The following is a 23,868-nucleotide window of genomic DNA, read 5'->3' on the forward strand; positions in this document are numbered from 1 at the left end:
GCCTATTTCGGAATGATTTGCTCTTTCTCAGATGTTCTTCTTTCGTACATTTTCCCGCTTTCCTTCCTTTTCCATTAAAGGAGAATGAAACTCTTGGAGCAAGTTAGCTTTTGTGAAAGCAGAAAAATCAAAGAATAAGATCAACAAAAGTTTGAGTAAAATAGGACTAGCAATAGAAGAGTTATGAGCATTTGAATGTCGAGATCACTAATGCTATGGAGATCCTCTATTGGCAATGAGACCAAGATCTATGATGTCACAGATGAACAACTCTCCCCTTTTGGACACTGAAAATATACCCCAAAACATCTCTTTTTGCTCATTCTAATCATATGACAAACGATTCATCAATGATATAATGTTGTGAAACCTCTGTACTTGTCCTCTCATAAAGAGAACACCTCACCTTGTGATAGACTATAAAAGTGAGAATATAAGTGAAATAAGTATTAAAGTAATGAGGGAGTTGTACGTGTGTGACATCACAGATCTTGGTCGCGTTGCCAATGGAGGATCTACATGGCATTAGTGATCTCAATATTCAAATGCTCATAACTTTCTTATTATTCATTCAATCTTCCTCAAACTTTCAACAATATGTTTCTTTGATTTTTCTCTATGATATGGATTCAGCCGGTTTCAAGGGTTTCATTCTCCTTAAAAAAAAAGTTTTTTCTTCGTTTTCTTTTCACTTTTCCCTTTCCTTTTCCTCCTTTCCTTTTCCCCTTTCCTTTCCCTTTCTTTCTCCCTCTTTTTTTTCTTTTTCCCGTTTTTCTTTTATTTTCCCGGTGAAATCCGCCAGGGGGGGCAATTTGCCCCCCCTGCCCCCCCGCCTGTTACGCCACTGGAATAGAGAATGTCGTTGTATTTTTACCCAGATGAAAAATCTAATGCATGACCTGTTTGTTACGATCGCAACGTTTTAATTTTAAATAAAATCCAAACGATTTTATAGAAATATAGTTTGTTTGTAATGATTTAAGCTAGAAACGTCACATGGAACACATTATGTACAATCAGGAAGCAAATACGGGAACTGTGGTGGTATATGTTGCTAATTTCCTTTGCAATGAGGCTTTACTATCAAATGATACTAACAGAGCAAACAAACAGTATAGTAGAGTGCTTCTTTTGGACTCAGCTGTTCATTATAACGCTTTTGTTGATTTTCCGGTGTAATCGAAGTAGTACGTTTGCACTTCATAATTGCAGTTGTCATTACTCGACCAATACGGATTAAGAAATTTTGCGGAACACTGAACCAATCTTAACCGTATAATATGAATAAACTACACTGCAAAAACTCCGGTGTTGATTTAACACCAGCCCGGAATCTATATATGTCCACACCAGAGAAGTATTGAAACAACACCAGTTTGGAATCAAACCGATGCTGTTTTAATACTAATCGGTGTTGTATTAACTCCTATCTGGTGTTAGACCAAAACGAAACTGGTGTTGTTTAACACTTTTCTGGTGTGGACATATATAGATTCCGGGCTGGTGTTAAATCAACACTATAATTTTTGCAGTGTAGAGCGATTTTGATACACTTTTTGGTATAAAATTAGATTACTGGAAACTCGCATCTGAGACAATCTCAGGCACAAGGTAAATTCAAGATTTGAAGTTCATTTCTTATTCCAATGGAAAAAATTGTCACTTCGCCACACCCAACAATAACTGATATAGAATCGGTGAGATTTTGCATTTTATTAGAATAATTGTACATATATACAAACAATTGAAACCACATTTTGCTAGGAAGTATGTTGAAGTGAAGTACATTTCAGTGTCCTATATCGACTTTGAATAACTCACGGGAAATGAAATAAGCAATGCCATAAAACATTTCAACCTTTTTACGTCCAGAAAAAGAAATACAGAAAAAAATGCATTTCTAATATTATGTGAACAAGACATGGGGTATCAAGCGTATAGGGATCAATTATACCCCCCACAGGTTGCTGAGTTAGTTTTTTTTTGCTCGTCAACAGTCATTAAGTCGCAAACTACCCTTTGATAATCAGAAAAGGAGCGATCATGATGAACAGTCTGCCCGTCTTTTCATGAAATTTGGCCCTGGTATGATACTTTACTCAACAGGTTAGTCTGATATTATGTATGCTATTTTATTGAAAAGCGCATTGAAATGATAACGCAATAGGATAGATAAATGTAACTTGTATTTTCTTGTATCAGTACTGAAAACAAAATCTAGCAAAAATTTTAAGTTGCTGTTTATCGTCAATCGGTTTGTCAAGGTTTGGCCCACAATTCAATCTAGATCCGGTCCACTCAACATTCAGAACACTTGATGTTCAGGCAAACCCGCAAATAGTTTCAAATTAACCAATTGAGTGAGCAATCTTATTCTGTGACATATTTTTATTTCACATCTTGTTCAGATTTTAGTGTAATCCGGTGACTCTGCTTCAAATCTAAGTTGACGTTCTCGCTCTTTCATGACAATGTCTACCTTTCGACAGTTCGTCGTGTTGAAATGGACCGAAAGCCGTCGCACTTTATGGCTGGCCACATGACTGGGTGCTTACCTGCAAGTATGAATGTCATGTGTGAAGTCTTTGGAAATAAACTGTTTATAACCATACTACACATTCCTAAAAAATGATGATCGCTTACAATGATATCATTTGGAAGGAATAACAATATTGATTTTCGATTTGAAACAGTTATCTTCTTTCCATCTCTTCATTTCCTTATTACACAGGTCGTCGCACTGTCCTTGCCAATCCAAGAACCAATAGCTTACTGTGAGGGCGGCATAACGATGATTACATCGACCAACCAGAGGAAAGGAAAGTCATTCTCAGGAGAGAAAACCAACCATCGTGTACAACAGTGCGAGAGAAACTGAAATATACCGCTCCTTAACGAATGAAAGTGAAGCGATTTACCCACCCCTTATCAGTCTCTCGTACTACCATCGTGAATAACGGATCAAAGTAAACCTACTTCACATTACTAAGGCTGGATTTTGCCTCGACAGTTTTGATAAGCCATATAAGAAGTAAAGAAAATCTGCGAAGGAAAAACGAATTTCTTCAACCTTTCGAAGCATTATCGAGCGAGAGAAGAAGTATATTACCTGATATTTGCGACATGTTTATGTGAGGGATAACTCAATATTTTTGCTTCGCCGTTGTTGCTTGGTTAATTAAATTTCATCGCGGAAGGGATTTGGTGATTTATTTTGACAGCGAGTGGAAATACACTTGTACCTGAAATTGATTTGCTCGCAGTTGCTAGATTCTACAAATCTGCGCATAGATGATTTCGTTGCTAGATGATTAACTGAACATTATTCCGTTGCAGTTTACCTTTTAATTACATAAATAACGCACACAAGTCAGTTGAATCATCGATATATGATAGGCACTTACCTTAGGTTTATCATGCTGATTGGTTTGAATTGAAGTGCAAGTGCAAACATTTGGTTTTCAATTCTGAAGTGAGACAGAACTCTTCTAATATCGATTATTTAGTCTAAATCAACTAATGAGCAAATAGTTCTTGCGGTGGATTTTTTTTTCATATTCCTGTTTACACTTGTACGATTGAAGCGCAAATAATCGAATTCTTTTTAATCATGCGTTTCTATAGTAGTGGTTAAACATGGAAGCGCGTTTCTGTGATAAACTAGCTGAAAAACTCTGTTCTTAAATTGCAGCAATAGGAACGACTACTAGGCCTATCGAACAGACAGAACAATGGAGATCCTGGTGAATTTCACAATTTTGTTTTTGGGTTTGATGTCTGTATGCTATGCCCAGACTACAACCATCGATCCTGGCTCGACGAATGAGACCAAAACCATTACTATTGGTTTCCTAGCGCCCGATGATACCACTGTATATCGTCTGGTACGTTTTAACGGTGGCGCCATGACCGTAGCGGTACGTGATGTTAATAGGAACCCAGACCTGCTGCCGGGATATGAGCTTAAGTTTCGCTATATGGATACACACGGCAACGAGGAGGGTTCTATACGTGCTTTAACGGACTTATGGCGGAATGGAAATGTTGCTTTCATAGGTCCTGGTCTAACCTGCACAACGGAGGCTAAAGTATCCGCTGCTTTGAATCTACCCATGATCTCTTACGTAAGTTGGTCTTATTCTGAAATAAATCATTTTTCCTTTTTCTTTTTGAAGTATATTTCTTTAAAGACTTTAAAAAATAATATTCTTGTTAAGATTACATCTCGAATTATGCCTTATGTTTCATATTATACAACAGAGAGATATATGAAAGAATTATCCAATGCATGCTAATATATAGCCGTGGATCATAATAAATTTGATATTTCATGTCGGTTCATTCGCTGTAATCATACTTGACATTTCAAATAAAACCGGCCAATAAACCTAGACGGATTGAGATGCCGATATTATATCCGTGCTTTAAATGGAAATATGTTTTCAGCAAATGTATAAATTTATTCCAAGGTTTGATATGATTTTCTCCTAACCTATCTTTGGCATGCTGTATATGCCTGTTTTTGTTCATGTGTGAGTGAGGGTGCGCGCGTGTGTGTGTGGGGGGGGGGTTAAGTATCAGGAACCTATAGCAACACTTAAATGTTAAATTATCTTCGCGGACAAGATTGACGTTGTTAGTGTATGATTATTACATGCTTTTGTTCTACGATGTTTTATAGTGTTGTTTTTAAATATTTTTTTAATTATATTTTTAAATTGAAATATTAGTATTATGCTTAGTAGCTTATAAGATGTTTTTAAAATCGATGAATATCATTAGATAGAGTATTCGTCTTTTTTTTTACTAACACCATATACGCCTACTTTCTTCCATTCCTTTATTTTGATGATTTAATAGGCATACCCATTGCTGTTGATTGTTTGTTGATTTAATTGTAAACATTGTACATATATATTTGTATTGGTTTTACATATACAAGTGGAAGAAATGAAATGAAATTACTTATCATGATCACGTTTATTATCACTGATCAAAGCTGAAATTATCTTAAAGGTGTGTGTGAGGGTGTGTGTGTGTGTGTGGGAGGGGAGGAACAAACTTACAAATTGGGGGTTACTCTTTGCCGTGTGTATGGTAATATGATTCACAAACATTATTGCATAGCATTTTTCTCTACCACTTGAAACACCGAAACTCCATACATGCTAAAAATGAAGAACGCATATAGGCGAAGACAAAAAAAAATTAACGAATATAAGAATCATTTAATGCTCAGAGATATCTGTCCTTGGGATACGCTCAGCAAAGTATATGTTGTTGTTTCAGCTGTTAGTGGTAAATCGATGATTGTAGCCTCAGATGTACTATTCTATTCCCATTTGATTGGCAGAGGTTTCGTTCGATATACGTCTTCAAGCGATCGTTATAGATTTTAAAAGTCTAACAGAATGATTACAGCAAATAAAAACGAGAAAGGAGGAACCAGGGGCGGATCCAAGATTTTCCAAAAGGGGGGTAGGGCACATTTTTCCGATGAAAATCTGACAAGCAAAAAAAAAGTTAACTTTTGAGGGGGGGGGGGTACTTGGGTAAAAGCGGTATATTTACATTACACATTTTTGCCCCCCCCCCCCTGGATCCGCCAGTGGGAGGAACCCATTTGAAATAGGATGCGTATGATGCTGAAATGCACAAGGAATTAATGGTTACGGAGAGCGATGCGGTTCTTAATTTGGAGACTGCGTTATCATCTCTTCAAACTTTGGGTATAGAGATTTGCTTTTGCTTCTGGGAAAACAATTCATTACGATGGTAAAAAGAACAAAAGTATTTTTTTTCGTTGATGGTCGCAGGAATGAAAATTCATGATGCATTTGCTGTAACGATTTCCCCTAGAAATAAAGGTTAAAATATATCGGTAAATGATCGCCTGCTCTCTGACCAGAGAACGCCCCATTTTCAACCATAGAAACATGTTATATTATTCGACTAATGGCTGTTTTGTTTTCACACATGTTATATTCAGTAGATAAGAATGCACGTCGCTATTTATCATTAATACATAAATTTGAAATTGATTCCAATGATTTTCTTTCATTAAAAGTTTAAACCGAATAAATTCTCATCGCGTGCAGTGAAATTTGCCTCTTCATTATTTACACTGTAAAAACTGAGGTGTTAAAACTGACACCAGTTGGTGTTAATAGAGGACCACACCCTGAGGTGTTAAAATTACACCCTAGGGATTGAACATAACACCAAAGGGTGTTGATGTGACAACCAAAGGTGTTGTAATAACACCTGTAGGTGTTAAACTAACACTGTCAATTTAACACCGGTGTAAAATAACTGGTGTGGTCCTCTATGTACACTGGTTAACACCACAGTTTTTGCTGTGTATCAAGACCCAGTCTGAAAACAAATTTACATAATCTAAAATTAATTATTGTGTAGAAGATATAAATTATGTGGATGATACAGTCGCGCGTGCATCAAGTAGCGTTGAATAAAGTCATCAAATTCATAGTTTATCTGTTTTTGTTGATTTTTTAAATGTCATGCACTCGGGGCCGTTAAGATATTAAGCATGAATCATGAGTAAATATCACAAGTTAAATTGCAATTCCAATGAAATAAATGTTTTTATAAATCGTTTGTCAATATGGTAAACGTTTTTTTGGTACAGATTGTAAAGTACGAAAGAGACGAAAATTCAGCACCTCTCGTCATCTTTGACAAAAAGTACTTTTGCGATATAAATATCTTAATGATGGTTTAACTTAGGGAAAACGTATCAAAATAAATCATTTATCCAGAAATGAAATAATTTCTATTCAACGAAAAGGATGGTTCTTCTAAATTGTTTTATTATAAATACGTATATATATCACATTACATATACTGTATATATATGAGATCATTTGGAAAACCAGTTCCTATATGTATTTTTTCATTCAAACTGAAACTTGTACGATGTAAATCTACGAAATGTGGATCTATTTTATATAGCTATAAGTTTTCCATTAACAAAATCCCCTCCACATCAAATTCATTCATTCGTATCGCAGCAATGACCCACATTCCAAATTGATATTGCTATCATTTCGTATGACGTTTCTCTGTGTATTTTGTTATATTACCAATGCCTTGGCTCTCTCAATCATAACAAACGGATGTTCCATAAAAAGGAACCCGGATTTATAAAGACCACATTTCTAATTTTATGTTCCTCATCATGGAGTAATGGAGCTCATTTCAATGTAATGGTTGTCATTTACTCCCATAAATTGCCCTATTGAGTTTATCAATCAATATCGGGGGAAAGAATATAGCTTTTTATGATGATAACTGCCTTTTCCTTTCTGAATCAATTATTATAATTGGAAATACATCCCTTATTCTTTCTTTACGAGCTTTATCAAGACAAAAAGATAAGCATAAATGTCACATAATACAAATACAATAAATGACAATTCATTACACAGTGAAATATAGTTTACGATGCTATATACAACGCTGTTCACTATATGAACATTGTAGTAGCTGTTTAAACTTTCAGATATCCACGCTTAATTATTGAGAATTTAATATTAGAAATTGATCTTTAAACTTTTTTTTACTCTGCACATTGATGATGGTGACTTGACATTATGATGGGGGATGACGGCCCATTTGAGTGTTTTTTATCGAAATGTAAAAAATATGCAATATTATACTTATAATAATTTAAACTCTGGTCTTAAGTTGCGGTTTAACTATGGATAGCCAATCTCTAATGGTTCGGGTTAAATTCATTAGCTCAATGACACTGATATAATTCATTCTGTCTGGAAATAATAACTAAAAGTTTTATTCATTGTAAAAGCATGGCAGATGAATAAATGATGTCAACAATTTTGTCGACATTTTTGGCTTCCCATAATCTTAGCATATAGTTGAACCACGCCCTAAGTTAAAGTCCGTTGCAGTTGCGTAGACTCCCTATAATACATGTGTAATGCCACAAAAATGCAGAAGACGAAGCGGAAAATACGTTGCGGCATGAGCGTTCTCGAATCCATTCCCAAATAAAGGTCTCATAGCAAAGGTCTCAGTGTGGGTGCGTCGTGGTCTAGTGGTTCTGACTCTCGCCTTTGAAACAGAGGGTCGTGGGTGGGTTCGAATCCTAGCCATGGTGTGTTTTCCTTCAGCAAGAAATTCATCCACACTGTGCTGTACTCGACCCAGGTGAGGTAAATGGGTACCCGGCAGGAGTGATTCCTTGCATGCGCTGAGCGCCGGTGATGGTAGCTCGAGCTAAAGCCGGGGTAATAATAGCAGCGCTTTGTATCCTTAGGCAAAAAGCGCTTTATAAATCCAACTATTATTATTATTAATAGCGAGTTTTCACAATCGCGTCACGGACGGATTCTACAACATAGACAATCTTTTGAAAGTGCCTGTCAAATCACAATAAACAGCTGAGAGGTCGTTGTTTAACATTTGTAGATCTGGACAGCCGATCGTCGTAAGATTCTCAGCTGACAAAACTTACAAATGATGTCGGAAATGATTTTTGTCGCACCCATCAACACAGAAAGTGTTAGTTTTACCTTGTGTAAATTATTTTAAGCGCAAGGGCGCTCTTATAATTGACTATTATTCCAGGGGCTGTGGAACGGGTTTGAAGGAGGAGGGGGCTGACCATGCCAAAAATTACAATCAGACGGTTTAATATTGTACGCTTTTTCCAGTTTTTTAGAAAATAAAGGTGTGTGTGTGTGTGTGTGTGGAGGGGGGGGGGGTTGGGTAGCAGCCCCTGTATTTGAACAAAGTTCTTTCTCCTTTTCTTCTTTAATGTATCATTTTTTTCTGTCTCTCTTTTATCATGAGATATCTTGTTAAACTTTTTTTTCTGTTTCAGGTGGGACTTTTATGTCCTCCATTAATTCCTTTCTATTTAAAAGCTTTTAAAAATCCTCAAAGAACATTACAACTTTTCATCTCAAGAAGTCACGACTCCATTGACCGATACCATATTCGAAAACAAATGAACATCTTATGAAATTGTAAGAAAGAAACCTATCTCCTGCAAGTGGTATATTTTTGGAGATCAGTGGTTTCGCTTAAATATTGATCATGATATTAGAGAGACGTAGATATCCGGAGTGTCTGGTCAGTTGAAACATTGACATTTTAGGCGGGGATATGAAGAAGATTTTGACCATGTTATAACATCCCTGAGAAGGTCATACATCTTAGTTGAGCGGTTTTGGGGGGATTATTTCCCGACGGGGGATTATGCATCAAGACTTTTTTTTCTCGAATATTTGACACGGGGATAATTGGTAATTTCCCGCTAGCCAAAAATATCAAATCCTTCGTCCCATTAATATGAGTATGATATTATTGACATATTGATGCAAAAATAAAAGTGTTAGATTATTTTAGAGGAAAATGTGTCCCAAAATAAATCAAGGAGTGTAGCATGGAGTTACCAGAATGTGCTTGAGTGGAAAATTCGGAAAGAGGTAATATATATATATATGTATTATGTTTAGCTCATTTCATACAGAATCCCCTAGAAATAAAATCTTGTCCATAATTATGTGCAAATATTGAATTGCTTTATATCGCGCATATTCATGTAACTATAGGCATGTGTATACTGATTTTATGATGTTTAGAGACAGCAAACATTATGACGAATCATGCAAAACTTTTACCATTTCTAGTATTGCTCGTATACTCATTCGAGTTGATTTAGTCATTTATAATTACGGGAGAGATGCAAATACTTGAACATGCATGCTGAACGTATTGTGAGAATGTATTTGTGACTTTGTATCTACTTTCCGCGTATTATAACATAGAGATACCATTGTTGTTATATTTTACACGAGCAAGCCGTATTTATTGCAAAGTAGTTCATCAAAAGCTTTTATTTTCTAGATAGCTGCTTATTTCATACTGTATTGATAGTAATACTGGTTCGGGGTTGCTGCGTTACTTCACGTTTTACGGCAATACGACCCATCGTAAAGTGAAACGGGGAAAAAACCCTCCAAAACACTAGTAAGATAAAAGTGTGTATAAATGCAGGTTATACTTTAGTGCTTATATATTTCATTCTTTGTCTGGATAATGAATATGTGCACGAGAAGAAACAGCACTTGAGGACATCCATCAATTTCAATTGTCTTTTTTTAAACTGAACGCAACTTCAAAATATATACTCGGATGGGCATATACATGCCTATCAAATCACCTGCTACTTAAACAATGCAAGAATCTGTCATGAAGTCAACCGTAATAACCAAACAAAAAAAAATCCTTTAAATCCCGTAAAATTTCCACACTTTCTGCGGGCAGTAAGCACCAAACATAAAATTTAACATTCCTGGAGATCTGGCTAGGTCAATACGTGTTTCCATATTCCCAAGCAAATTTTCGAGCATTCAATGAACAGTTTAATCAATGCTCCAACCTTAACGCATGAAAAGTATGTGATAATGCTAGTAAATAAACTTAAGATTACACTAAACTACATTCTGATAGAGTAAGATTAACCTTTGAAGTGGATTTGTTTACTTGTTTTATTATTCATGTCGCCATTCTAAATTAAACTTATTAAGATTTATCGAAATGTATTTAATGAATTAATACTTATAGTCACTAGAAACCTTTCACGAAGCATTTCAAAAGTCCATGTATGTTCAGCTCTTTCGTTCATAAAGACTACAAAATGTTCAGTTTAGTGATTATTACCTTTGAGGAGAGGCATACTGTACATACTTTGTTTGCTTTACATATACCCTCACCTTCAAGTTTACGTTCCTAAGAAATGCCAAAGTATTGTGTTACGAATTTATTCTAGTCTAGTAATATTAAGGGCAATCTTAAAATCAAACCTAAGTTTAACACCTAATCTTAAGAAGAATTTTAACCGCACTTCTATGGAATGCCAGGCTTCATAATATTTGTTCAATTTTCGTGGCCATGGTGGCAATTATACAAATTAATTCATTAAAATTACATACATTTTAATTTTCCTATTCCACACTAATTAAATTTATCTATATTTGTTTTTGCAGCAGGATAAGAACAATCTTTAATTGATGTATTGGAAGACAAATTGCAATCCATAAATGTGTGCTCTAAGTAAAGCAAGGTTTGACCCATTAGCCTGTATTCTGAAGTCAGGTTTACATTAAATTCTGGTTTAAAGCTGTGGTTTAAATATGGAGAGCCAACCGCGGCACGAATCCCTAACAGTACACATCCAATTTACATCCTCATTTGACACTCAAACTGTGCATAATTGTCTGGGAATGATAGCTGAACTATTTTGAAGTATATTTCCTCATTATGAAAGCAAAAGGAATCAAATTAGTAAACATAAGAAACTTACAATATAAACATTTTTTTTACTTTTGGCTCCCCATAATTTTAGCACAGAGTGAGACCATGGTCTAAGTTAACCCTGACTTCAGAATACCGTCCACGGAGTCTATATAGCTTAGGTAGGATTCCTCCTTGCGCATCCACCCTTCATGGGTCTTACCATCATACAATCATGACAATGCCAAAGTCACACTGACGAAACCAACTCAAGTTAAATCAAATATATTATGTTATTACCAATGACATACTATCGGTTAGATTGGAGTGGGTTTCGTTGGTGTGACTGTCGCCTAACCTAACCCTTCTGGCTATATACATGTACTTCCATGACAAACACGCCAGTTGTATAACAGATTAACTTATCTCTGGAAGAAGACAAGTATTAATCGGTGACGTGATCTTTCTATTGTTCAGTAGGGCCGTATGGCGTCATAAAGAAGACAGTCGGGTTGATCACGTGACCGAAGTACATACCGGTCCAGTATTTTGACATTTAGATGCCATGCCAGCCACATGAATGGTGAATGTTCGAGTCTATAACGTACCTTACTACCTTCTGTATAAGTACTTTATCTCACAATAAACAGGTATGTAAAACTGTGGCATACATATACCTGTTGAAATACTTTGAATGGCAAAGTCCTTTGTACAGGAAGTTAGTAAGAGTACCGACGTGTTTCTTTCATAATTGTAGCATCGAAATACAGGAATCCTTTGTCCTAATGTTCTTATAGAGCAATGCTTCGAAATGCTGTATTCATTACGTGGGTTTTTTTCTGCATGCCCTTGGAATGTTAAAATGAGAGATAAGATGGAGGAGGATGTACTATACAGCATGAAAGCAAGCAATAGATAAATAAAAAAATGAATAAATTAGAGCGGAAGAAAGAGATAGAGATAAAGTTTTGTTTCAAGAAATAGGTTAAAATCCTAGCGAGACTAATATAAGATATACATAGAAAGAAATGTGTTGGGATGCGACAAGACTAAGTACTCGACCTACAGCTTGGCTGGTCACTTCCACCGCTTATGAATCCTACTCTTTGAGTAGGTGAGATATGAAATAGACCAGTACTGATCGCACAAAACGTTGTCACCATGTCACTTTAGTACCAATGATCTTCCTCTGATCATGCGCAGAGTGGAACGACGAACTGGCTTATTACTCCAGACCGGTGTGGATAGTAACCGTTAAAAAAATGCATTTAGCTAGACATTCAAAGGCCCCACTTGAAAAGCAGACATAGACCGAATTCAATTGGTTGTCTCAAATGTGTATTTATGTATTTATATTTTGAGAATGAAAATTTGATGGCATTGAAAAGGGTCGCTGATCTAATATGGAGATAATTTGAAATTGAAACCTGAATTCAAAACTTGTATAAGCTATTGACCACTAAAGTGCTTTGAATGACCATGGAAGTGATATCATTGAGTGTTCCTATGGTGAAATTTTATACCTAAGTTTTACCCATGTCCATGAATTCATATTATCTTAATATTTGATATTTATTAAGTGGGTCGGAGCTCTCCTATGCTTATGTGTGTATCGAAATTAGATCATTGATAACTCTCTGTAACTGTATTTAGGCCCCAAAAAATATATTATGGGAAGTGATGATTTCAGATATTTGAAATTGTTTTGTTCCATTCGGGTTTTTGAACGATTGTGTTGCGATTAGAATTTCAAACTCATTGTGTGGTTCCTATAAAGGCGAACATTTTGAGAACAATACTTCGCTCCTCTTTTCAGCCCTTACTTTTTTAAAGTTAAGATTCCTTCCTTAATTCCTCTCGAGATGGAAGGTCAATGGTAACTCACATCTTATTCAGTTAGTATACACCTTTATTATGGCCAACAAACATAGCAAAGATGAAAGAAGTATAAAACATGACGTCATTTCAGCCGCCAAGGGCAAATAACGCACCTTCTGAAAATGACATATACATCTAAAATGCGGACAAGCTAACTATAATGCCCGATAAAATATATCTCTTTGAATGGCCTTTCAGAAATCATATGACTTGAATGAGATGCAGGGATAATATGAAATGATGCTTTTGAAAGCCGAACGATTTTTGCTGCAGGCCATTTTCCCGCGTTTGAATACCGAATATTTCTTGAAGTAATATCAAAATATATAAATGATCGGTGTATTGTCCAGAATTTATTTCTTTGTCCCGCTCATGACAGCAAAGCTGCCAACACTCATCTAATAAGTATTATACAAAATGGTTACGTCGTTTCACATGGGCATTCATTGAGTTTTTCCACCTTGTTATTACTGTGCAATGAAAGGTCATTTTTTTATCCTGACATGTATTATAATTAGTTTTGTATCATTTTGAAACAAGATAACGTGACAAGTAGGATAGAGGATGGTATAGACTTACAGAAAATATTTCACTCAGTTAAACCAACATTTATGCTCAATCGGATTTCCTTTTCCATGAAACTTTTCTTTTACCAAGGTTATATTTACTAATTAGGATTTCGGTTAATTTATGGTGTATCATTTGGGTTTGTCGTGTGTATTCGTTAGTCTGGGGGAATTTTTTTTTTAATTTGTAACTTGCTTTATTTATCATTTTCCACAGAAATATTAAGTACCAGCACATTATTCCTGAGCTTGTCTTAGGATAACCGTTGTAGGCTTAGGTATAACGTGAAATTAGTCATAATGATAATATACAACATTATTTACATACACATTGTTTCTAAGCGCTGGATACATAGAGAAAAATATAAGTAAGTTGAAGATTTGGATATAATTAACGAAATACAAAATAACATTAACTTAGGTTTTATCGATAATTAAAAGAAAACTAAATGGAGGATATTTCAAGAAATTAAAGGAATAATATATAACATACAACAACAACAAATAATGCGATTTACTACAGGTCAAAAAGGTAGGTTTTCAATTCAGTCTTAAAAAATGGAATATGTAAGGGAGTAAAGAATTTAATTAAATCGGGACATTCTTGTGCGTTGTGTGTAGTATAAGCATAATATGATTACGTAACTCTGAAAAAATAAATTGTATGATATCGAATCTGTTTGGTGAATGGGGGATCTAATACCCTTACGACGAAACAGTAACCTTACATGTATATTAAAAAAAAAATGTGTCCTATCTCCCCTATTAATCGGGCAATTCCGTTAGAATACGATAATTCTAAAGGGAATCTATCGATTAAAACTTCTACATATCCAATGACAAGAGGCTCAATAATTTGGTATCCCCGTTGTAAGATTTATAGGTGAACATTTGACAATATTCATCCTTAATAAGAAAAAAAAATCTGAGAAATCAATTTGTCATAAACCTGCAGGCGTAACGCCGTGGTTATTAGCTGAATGATAGATTCATGTTCTACCATGAATATTTTAGAAGTATGGCGCCAGATCTTTATGGAGGTGAATGAAACAGTAATGGGTTATATGTTTTTTAATCATGTTCCACGATATTATTTCCCCCTTGATTAATTTTTTTATCTTTCGCTTAAATCCAGATCTCTCCTTGGCGGGTGATTTTGATAAGATTTTGTTGTTTTATGTGGGAACTATCATAGTTGAATAACTCTCTAGGAACTACAATTACAATTTGGTAAAGCATGACGTCATGTCGCTGTTTTCATCATATAGTTTATGGAACGAACATAGGACAAGAAGGTGTCATACTCTGGCTAGAAATTGCTTCCGATTAAAAAGAAATCGGATATTGCATGTATGTTCTGAGTATATGTTTTTTATTCAAAGAATACAATGATATTGAATAATGCAGGTTCATCATCGCTCATTGGACCTCTATATTAAGATAAGTTTGACGATCTCCCTTAGAGAAAAGAGTATATTATCATTATAACCTGATTAAAAATTCATTCTCTTGATTTAAATTTGTAAAGGCCGGTCTTTGATACAAATGTTTTTCTTTTCTAGAAAATGATGAATAGTTCTACTGCAACATAACCTCTAACCACCCTGATTTCATGGTATATATTTTACCTATAATCAGGGCTGACAGAGAGCTTGTTGAGGATGTTAAAAAAAAACTGAATACTCAACATTTTTTTTTCATGTTTAAGTAATTTCACCTGCCTACTTCTCATTAGCTCAAGTTTAGTCGTGACCTCGATTTGACATAATTGTCTCGTCGTCTTAGAGAGACTCCCCATTTATTAGTTCATATGGCCCCATCCCATATTATCATTATTATGATAGCAAGTCTTGCTGGAGTGTCAAATTCCATGACAATAGTGAAAATTTCTGCTTTTTGATTGGTGCTTCAATGAAATGTGAAGTTTATTTTTATGAAATGTGGCCCTCGCGTATCTTCTCCCGGATAATCCGGTCGTTAGTGATACCCACAGAGCTACAAGTAGACAATCTGTTTTTGTTGACGCAGATGAGAATAATTGTGCAAAAAGGCCTTGTGTAATGAAGTGAAGGCAATTAATGTCACAGATCACGCACACGGAGAGAAAAAATGGTACAAGATCGGTGAAGGATGACAAACATTGTTTTCAGATATTATTAAATAAACAATTTTTTTTGCAAGAATATAAAATGTTGTGAGTTCATGATCTGATGATGATGGAGTTAGTAATCAAAGAAGACGAATTTAGCTTCGATGCTAGGTACATATTTTTATCTATACCAGCCCACAGTGTTTCCCACATTCGGGTGAGTATAGTGTGGCGCATTTCTGGCGACGTAAAGGTATAATGTCAGCGGTGACACAGCGGTGACCACAGTTAATTTGTTGTTCCATGGTCTAACTGAGGTAACTTTAAACATGGTAAACCATTGCTATAAATGTCTAGTAGGACTTCGTGACCTGATTGTTCATTTGATAAATTCTTTAACAGCTCTTTTCAAACACCTATCATTAAATGTGATATGTTTACCATTTCATTAGGGTCAAAACAATTGATAATATTATCATATCTTGAATAAACTTTGATTTCAGATATTCTAGTAAATAATCACTGTAGTAAGGATCCCATATTAAATTAGTAAGAGTTAAAAGCTTCATTATGTATAGTAAGCTTCAGAAAGCAATAGGCACTGAAAGTATAAATTTGATTTGAAACGAGATACAGTGCTTTATGGCTTGCCAGACGTGTCGGGCATGTCGAGAGTGAGGGAAGCCAAAAATCGGATAAAAGGAAACACGACTCCAGATCAAAGACACAAAGCGAGTTGTCTTGTCCTCTTACGACTGTCCCGTTGAATTAAGCACGTATGAAGAAGGTAAATACAGCGGAAGAGAATGGATTTTCCAAAAATTCTAGATGAAAGAAGGCGTGCAAGTTATGGAAGCGAGGTGTCAGGATACACATTCTATCTCTGCAATTCGTCACACGAATCCTTGGCTGTCAGCACACCTTTCATTGCACTTGTGGAGATCCTGAAGACAATCCTGTGGTCTGGTCAATACCTTAACATTAAGAAATATTTAAGCAATTGTTTCTTTGAAGACTATTGTTTCAAATTAACAAGTTGCATACGAGAAATATGAAATAGAATTTCACTTCTGAAATTTTCAGCCCATTCCCTGCAGGAGAAATGTTTTGTATTAAAAAGAGTAAATGTACTCAGAACTTTTTCCCCTACGGATCCCATCCCAAGAGGTTTTTAAATAAAATCGCAAAATACACCGACGGAAATACATTATAGATTCATATCGTATCACCTTTTTTTCTATTTCAACTGCTCTGAACGGGTACAGGTTCATAGACCCGGTTTTGACTGTTACCTTTCACAGTTCGACCTTGTTCAATATTTGTACACTGGTCTTCTTAAAAATAAAGAAACAATTACAGTTCATTTAAATGAAATGTACTCATAAAATGAATAACCAGAAAGTGGAATGGAAACGCACACTGGGGGATTTATAATGTAAAAGATAGAGTTTAAATAAAGGGACAAAGTTATCGTCTTCTACTCAAGGGCCTTCATGAAAAAAGAAGAGCTAAGTCCCGTGTGAGGTAGAAACAAGACATTGGAAATTATGTCTCTAGGCCTAGATACTGTATAACCCTTCAATAATTTGGTGTATTTTGTTACATGTGTATCGCCATACCTTCCCCTACATAAGGCGTACAATTTGATAAACCTTCAAGAGAGAAAACTAGTTCTATATCTACTATAGATATCAAAGGAATACTGTTACCTTACTCTTTATAGTTTGGGCGTTGTGGAAAGCAAATGCACCCACACAGAGGTATCAAAAATCAGGTATAAACAGACTCTTGTAAGTTTGGAGAAAAAAGAAACCAGCAATAAAAAAAAAGGGTCATCACCACCGTGCAATTTTATGTGCATCAAGATAAAGCACACCCACACCCCCACAAACCTTTGCATTAACACACACTCCACGCACACAACAACCCCACTCATCAACACCCTGAAAAAACACTAATATAGACACATAACGCACACGCAACAGCACACAAACACACCTACCAACCTTAACACACACATACACCTCTACAGATTTTGCATACTTCACATTCATCGACAGGCACTTTCCTGTCACCTTACGGTTTCAAAGGCAATGGTGTTCTTAGTACATGGGATTCGAATCTCGTTGGCTCATCCAGTTTTCAGCATTTACAGAAATGTCCAAGAAATAGGTTGAGTAGGGACATTTTAAGCCAGTCAACAATTATTTCTCTCATTTCGCATGAAGTATGTGTGTGTAGATAAAACACCTGCCTCACCGAAGCTTGCATCTGGATGGAACAGTTATGCACAATAGTACGGGCTCATGAGAATCAAATCCACCCATTCATCGTCAAAGAAGTCCTTCCCATGAGACATTTTCCCCCATTCTAACCGCTCTTTGCGAGAAATCGATCCTACCCTTTCTGTTCATGATATACCAGCGGTGAAAACACAAAAGGTGCCAGGCGGTTTTTCCTTTTTTATACGGCTTGCGATTTTTTTTTATAAAGATATGGATGAGATCGTTGATATAGGATATGAGGATAAAGGCTATTGGGTGCGAAATTGACCGAGGTAATGGTGCTTTAGAAGTATGTCGACTGAGCGTGAAAGTATGGTGAGGATTTTTTTTTCTTCTTCACTCTATATGCGAACAAAGAGGTATGAGTCAAACAAATTGAAAGTATGAAAATTAATATTTAAACTAATACATCACTAATTCATATAGTTTTGTTTTTGGTTCAGTGTTTGGACCACTAAAGCTTTTCTGAGAAGACAGATTGGATTACCTTCAAACGTCGTTATTTTATTATCAGTGATTATATTGTCAAAATATGGCAGGATATCGACATTGGAATATATCAAAAAATGTCCTTACTGCTCAGTAAAAAAGCTGCTTAATACAAACTATGCCAAAATGAGCATTGGTTGCAAATTTAGATATTTAATCATTTCAATGTCCATTTGGTTGAAATTGAATTAAATTCTGAATATATTCTTATAGTTAAGGGAAGATTCACCCTGATAAAAAAGTTCATTGTACAAAATAGCACAAAAATGATAACAAATATTGCCGAAGGTTTGAGGAAAATCCACCAAAGAGCAAAAATGTTATAATAATTTTAATTATCTAATTTGTGACGTCATTTGCGAGCAGCTTTCCAACATATCGGATGGTAAAAAACAAAATACTGAAATGTCATTTTCTCAGAAAATTTTAAAAACGTTTTTATTGTACCTTCAGTATGTAAATAGACACATCCATTCCTAAAATGAAAAAAAAAGAAGTCATTACGAACCATCAATAATTGAGATTTATGCATTTTATATTGTATATTCGACGTCATAAGTCCAAAGCCTAACTGAGACATTCTGTAATATTCTCAATCATTATATGCTATGAATATCTTTAAAGAGGAAATAACTAAATAAATGAATGTAATTGCTCTTACAATTCTTATATATAACACAATAACTTTCTTAATCTTTAATGGATTTTCCTCAAACTTTCACCAATATCTCTTATTCTTTTTGTGCTTTTTTTACTACAATTTTTTTTCTGAAGGGTGAACCTCCAGTGTAGATTCAATTTCTATCAGAGTTATTAAGATACGACTAAGATCAGTTGGGTAATCTTCTTTAGCACAAGAAACGGTCATCAGTCGTAAATAAAGTCGTGCTCAGTCTACAAACAAGAGCGATGGGTGTAAAAGTGATTGAACTGGTAGAACAAAAATCTCATGGACAAGAGGTCCGTTTATTGTTATTGTTGATGTAGTTCATTTCCCATCAATACTGCTGATAAATCACATCACATTAGATCTCCATCATATCATGTCGGAGTCAAAGTCCTCAATACAACCATAAATAAAGCAACAACAAAGAGAAAAAATGAACATAAATTATGAACCCAGAAAGGCTTGGGAGCACGGTCCGTTACTACGGTAACATATCACCTATACTCACACATGGGGACAATACCCTCGCACCACGCTTTTGTCTCTAGTGCGTAATAACATTTTATGTTTGAATGAAATGGGAAATTGGATTTTTGATAACCCTAGGACATGTTTTATGGTATATCGTGGATAGTTTGATATTGACACTGTTCTGAAATCTTTCGATGTAAGGTACCAATATCATGAATATACAGTATAGGTCTAGGGTAATATTTATTAATTCATTAATATTCATTAAATCACGAAGTATTCACATTGTACAATTTGATGCTAGTGTATTGTGTTTTTCAAAAGGAGAGTGGTTTGTAATTTCTGTAAATTCCGTCATTTCTTGAAATTCCTCATTAATACCACAACATACAAGACGTATCATGCACGCTGAATATAAAGTCAGCTGGCAACAAGTTTATTTTCCTTATGGTTTTAGGGTAAGTTTCACAACTATTTTTTTTCTTTTGATCGCATAGACTTTATGGTAAACTGAGTATTCTTGACAGTGTCTCATTCCCCGCGCTATCCTTAATGGAAGCATGGCAATTTCGATCAGGAAAACATTTCAAAGCGACGAAAGAGATGCTGGAAGATCTAATAGGGCTACATCTGCCAATTGAGTTTGAATTTTGACAATATGTGACAAAATAAATAGAACACACGTGTTTTATTATGAAGCAGCATACGTGTACTTGGTTGTTTAGGAAGAGCTCAGCAAATTGGTCATGTCTGTTGTGAGTTCAGGGTAGGAGCAAACCTATATACACGTATATAATCTTAAATTGAACAAATTGACCACATGGATATGTCCTTTGAAGTTTGCTCTGCAGGTTATTTGCAGAGAAACGCTGTATTGGTTTTTTGGTAATATTGATTTTTGTTAGTTGCTGTGTGTTTCATAGCTTTGTGTACTACTTATTTTCTTTTAAAATATGAGTATACTTCATGCAGGAAAAATCAAGGATTTTCACGACGGAATGATATTCCGAATACAAAAAGAGAATATATTTTTTCTCCCCGTGAATGACTGATTATGCTTTGACTAATACACATGCCCACTCGGCATGCCCAGGCGTGGTGAGAATTTTAGTTTTTTGACCACCTTTCTTTTTATGATATTTTTTTAAAATGAGTTTTCGCTCACTATGTTAAAGATCAGAGGAGGTGACCGCCCCTGCCCCTTCTGTAGCGCTTCCATTGATCTCACTATCTGTATTATTGATTGCGTTTATTTGTAATTATTTTAACACTATTAAAGAAAGAACATGTAAATTGAAATTCATTCCACCCATACCGATCGCAACATTACTGATTTCCGCATCAAGGCAATGTAAGGAATCATCTTCCAAACTGATGGATGGAGACGCTAACCGATATAAGGCTAACCGTACATGTACACGGTAAAGCATTCATTGATGTACACGGGAAGAAGAGAACAAATTGATTAGTTCAATCGAAGCAAATGGAATTAATGGGAAGCGCTATCTACCATACCATACTTTCCTTATTGCTATCGATTCCCGTCTGTAATGATGATTAATCTCCCCTTTCCTTGTTGTCGGCTCTTTAACGACGCCTGCAGGGATGGAAGGTTCAGGGATAACTCCATTGTTATGGAATTATTTATGCCCGTCTCTCCGTTTCCCGCCAAAGTGAGCAAACTCAAAACAAATGTGACGCTGAGTTTCAGCTTCACATTCCAGTGTGGCTGATTTTAACATTGCTTTGGTCGGGAATGAAAAGGAGTCAGTATACTGCCAGGTTTGTACAGGTACCTTAAGCGGTTATGGCATGTGATACGTGAAAGCATTTTTATTGTCGATCTGTAATAAAAAAGTCTCTTGTTTTTCAAAGACAAAAGTTATCGTACTATAATCTTTTCATAGAGAACATTGAAGTGACAATTTATATCTACATTTATCAGGCGATGTAATATTTTGCATTGTTTATAGTCAGTAATGTTCAGTTTAAGATTAACTTCCTGTCATTATGGTAAATTTAGTACGAAGTGCACCCTACCCAAGATTAACTTCTACTATCCAAATCGCTGATAGTAATGCAAACAGGAGGGAAATGAAGTAAATAAAAATTAAAGCGTGAGCATGATGAAATAAACAATGGTGTTGGGTTATTTTGAGGTTGATCTGTTCATAATGTTTTAAAATCCAACTATACGGACTCTCCGCTGTTGCGTTCAACCATTCCATAATTGAACATTACTATAGCAGACACGATTTGTCATGAAATTACCCAGCATCTACAATATTGAGATGCAGCACAGGTGCTCGCAAGTTAAAAGAATACGCAAAATAGTCAATATTAAGTACTTACACATTTCAGGTCAAAACTAGATTGTGGTCTCACAAAACGTATGCAATGAATTATCAAGTGTTTTGAAATATTACGAGTTAGGTAGATCTGTGGTGGGTCCTATGGGCAAAATGTCAAATCTATTTACTCTTTAGATCCATTAGGGCTATTAACATTCATTCTTTATTATTATAAATAAAGAGATATGCCAGACTCATTCAGGGGCAGAATGCCTCCTATTTTGCTAGTTTTTAGGAATACTTTCAAAGAAATTTGGGTTTAAAAATATCTGTACTTGCATTTGGAAGTAAAAGTGATTTTTATCATATTGAAATTTAGTGCGTGTATATACATGTAGGTTTCCTTATCCTGTCCATTTGTAATGTATGATACAGTATTTATCGTTATGACATCATAACTCGCGTGAATACGGCCTCTTATACTTTCTCCTCTCGACCTGCACGGAAAATTCATTGCAAAAAGTATCATTGCAGAATCGGCGTTCGATTAAGCTCACTTGATTCTGGCAATCTGTCCTCATTTCCTGTCTTCATTTTATCATCATACGCAGCTTATGCCCTCTCATTACAACCGAAAGTGGGTAATTCGCCTATTTGAACTATTATAAACACGTGCCGTCAGTGCCGATGGTAAAATAATGTTGAATCTTACACCTTATTGTATGTAAATCCACATTTGCCTGGTTCGGAACTGACGGAAGCGAACTCATATTGAAACAATTTCTGTTCATAAGATAAACGTCCCATGAAAACGAAATAAAAATTAGCAGTAAACAAAAAGGAAAGATATACAAATAACAGAGAAGGAAAAAAATGGCCTGTATTCATGCACTTGGAAAAACTTCAATTTGAGGAGGATTCTGGACAGAATATATAAAATTTGTTTCCAAGGAAATCCGGAATACTCTGACTCTTTATCTATCCATGGATTAATTTTTCAAGAGCCTTTTATACTGGACATTACCGCTACAAAAAGCTTTTAGCCCCCAGTGATAAAATTTGAGGGTAAGCTTGCGCTAAAAATGTTCATTGCCTTAAGAAATATTGCATTTTTAACTCTAATATATTTCTTTGATATCTTCTTTGATATAAACAACCCCTCCCCTTAGAAGAAAAACAAGTTGTAAAACAATATTAAAAATGTATTTGAAAAATATGCATACAATAGTAATTTTTTGTATCTGATGATGGTAGAATAAAATTGAATTGAAATCGAATCATATTTTTCATTCGAATACACATTTTATTTCCATTTTTAAAAGTTATGTTTTTTCAATGTACTTGTAATCAATAAAAACAAATCATTTGTCATAAAAAAGTATAAATATTTAAGAGATTTGTTAGCAGAAGAAGGTTGTTTGTCACGTTTAACAAACAGGCGATAAAGACACAGAACGAGAGAAAGAGGGAGAGAGAGGGGGGATGGAGGGGGAAATGAGGTGTTATGTAAAGGCGACTTAATTTGACATGAATATTCCATAGGTTAACTGCCAAAAAAAAAAAATGGTTTTAGGAGCAATAATTGCCTGGTAAACAAATGATACTGTCCTAAGTACATTTTATCTGTCGCCATTTCTTATACCATGTGTGGAAGATTGTCATAAGAGCTAACCTGACATTCTAATATCAAATACAAACAAGAAATGATAGTATGATATGGCCAAGGGATTTGCGGTGTATTCTCAAAACACGACGTGCGGGCGAACGAGTAGTATAAGGGAGAGTAATGAGTAGTAATAGAGGTGTCATTTTTAGCTGCAAGCTTCCTCAGATCATCAATATTTTAAGA

The 23,868-nt window shown here is 35.2% G+C and overlaps 1 protein-coding gene across 1 annotated transcript in view; it reads left to right on the forward strand.

Annotated features, from left to right (window-relative positions):
• Positions 1-2,730: 2,730 nt before the first annotated feature.
• LOC135155799 (guanylate cyclase 32E-like) overlaps positions 2,731-23,868 on the forward strand; it is a 52,120-nt gene continuing 30,982 nt past the window's right edge. The window contains exon 1 of the mRNA XM_064106045.1: positions 2,731-4,124. Coding sequence (XP_063962115.1) covers positions 3,732-4,124 — 393 coding nt within the window. The 5' untranslated portion in view covers positions 2,731-3,731. The remainder of the gene's footprint in view (positions 4,125-23,868) is intronic.

This window comes from Lytechinus pictus, chromosome 10 (genome assembly GCF_037042905.1).
Source record: "Lytechinus pictus isolate F3 Inbred chromosome 10, Lp3.0, whole genome shotgun sequence".
Taxonomy (NCBI): domain Eukaryota; kingdom Metazoa; phylum Echinodermata; class Echinoidea; order Temnopleuroida; family Toxopneustidae; genus Lytechinus; species Lytechinus pictus.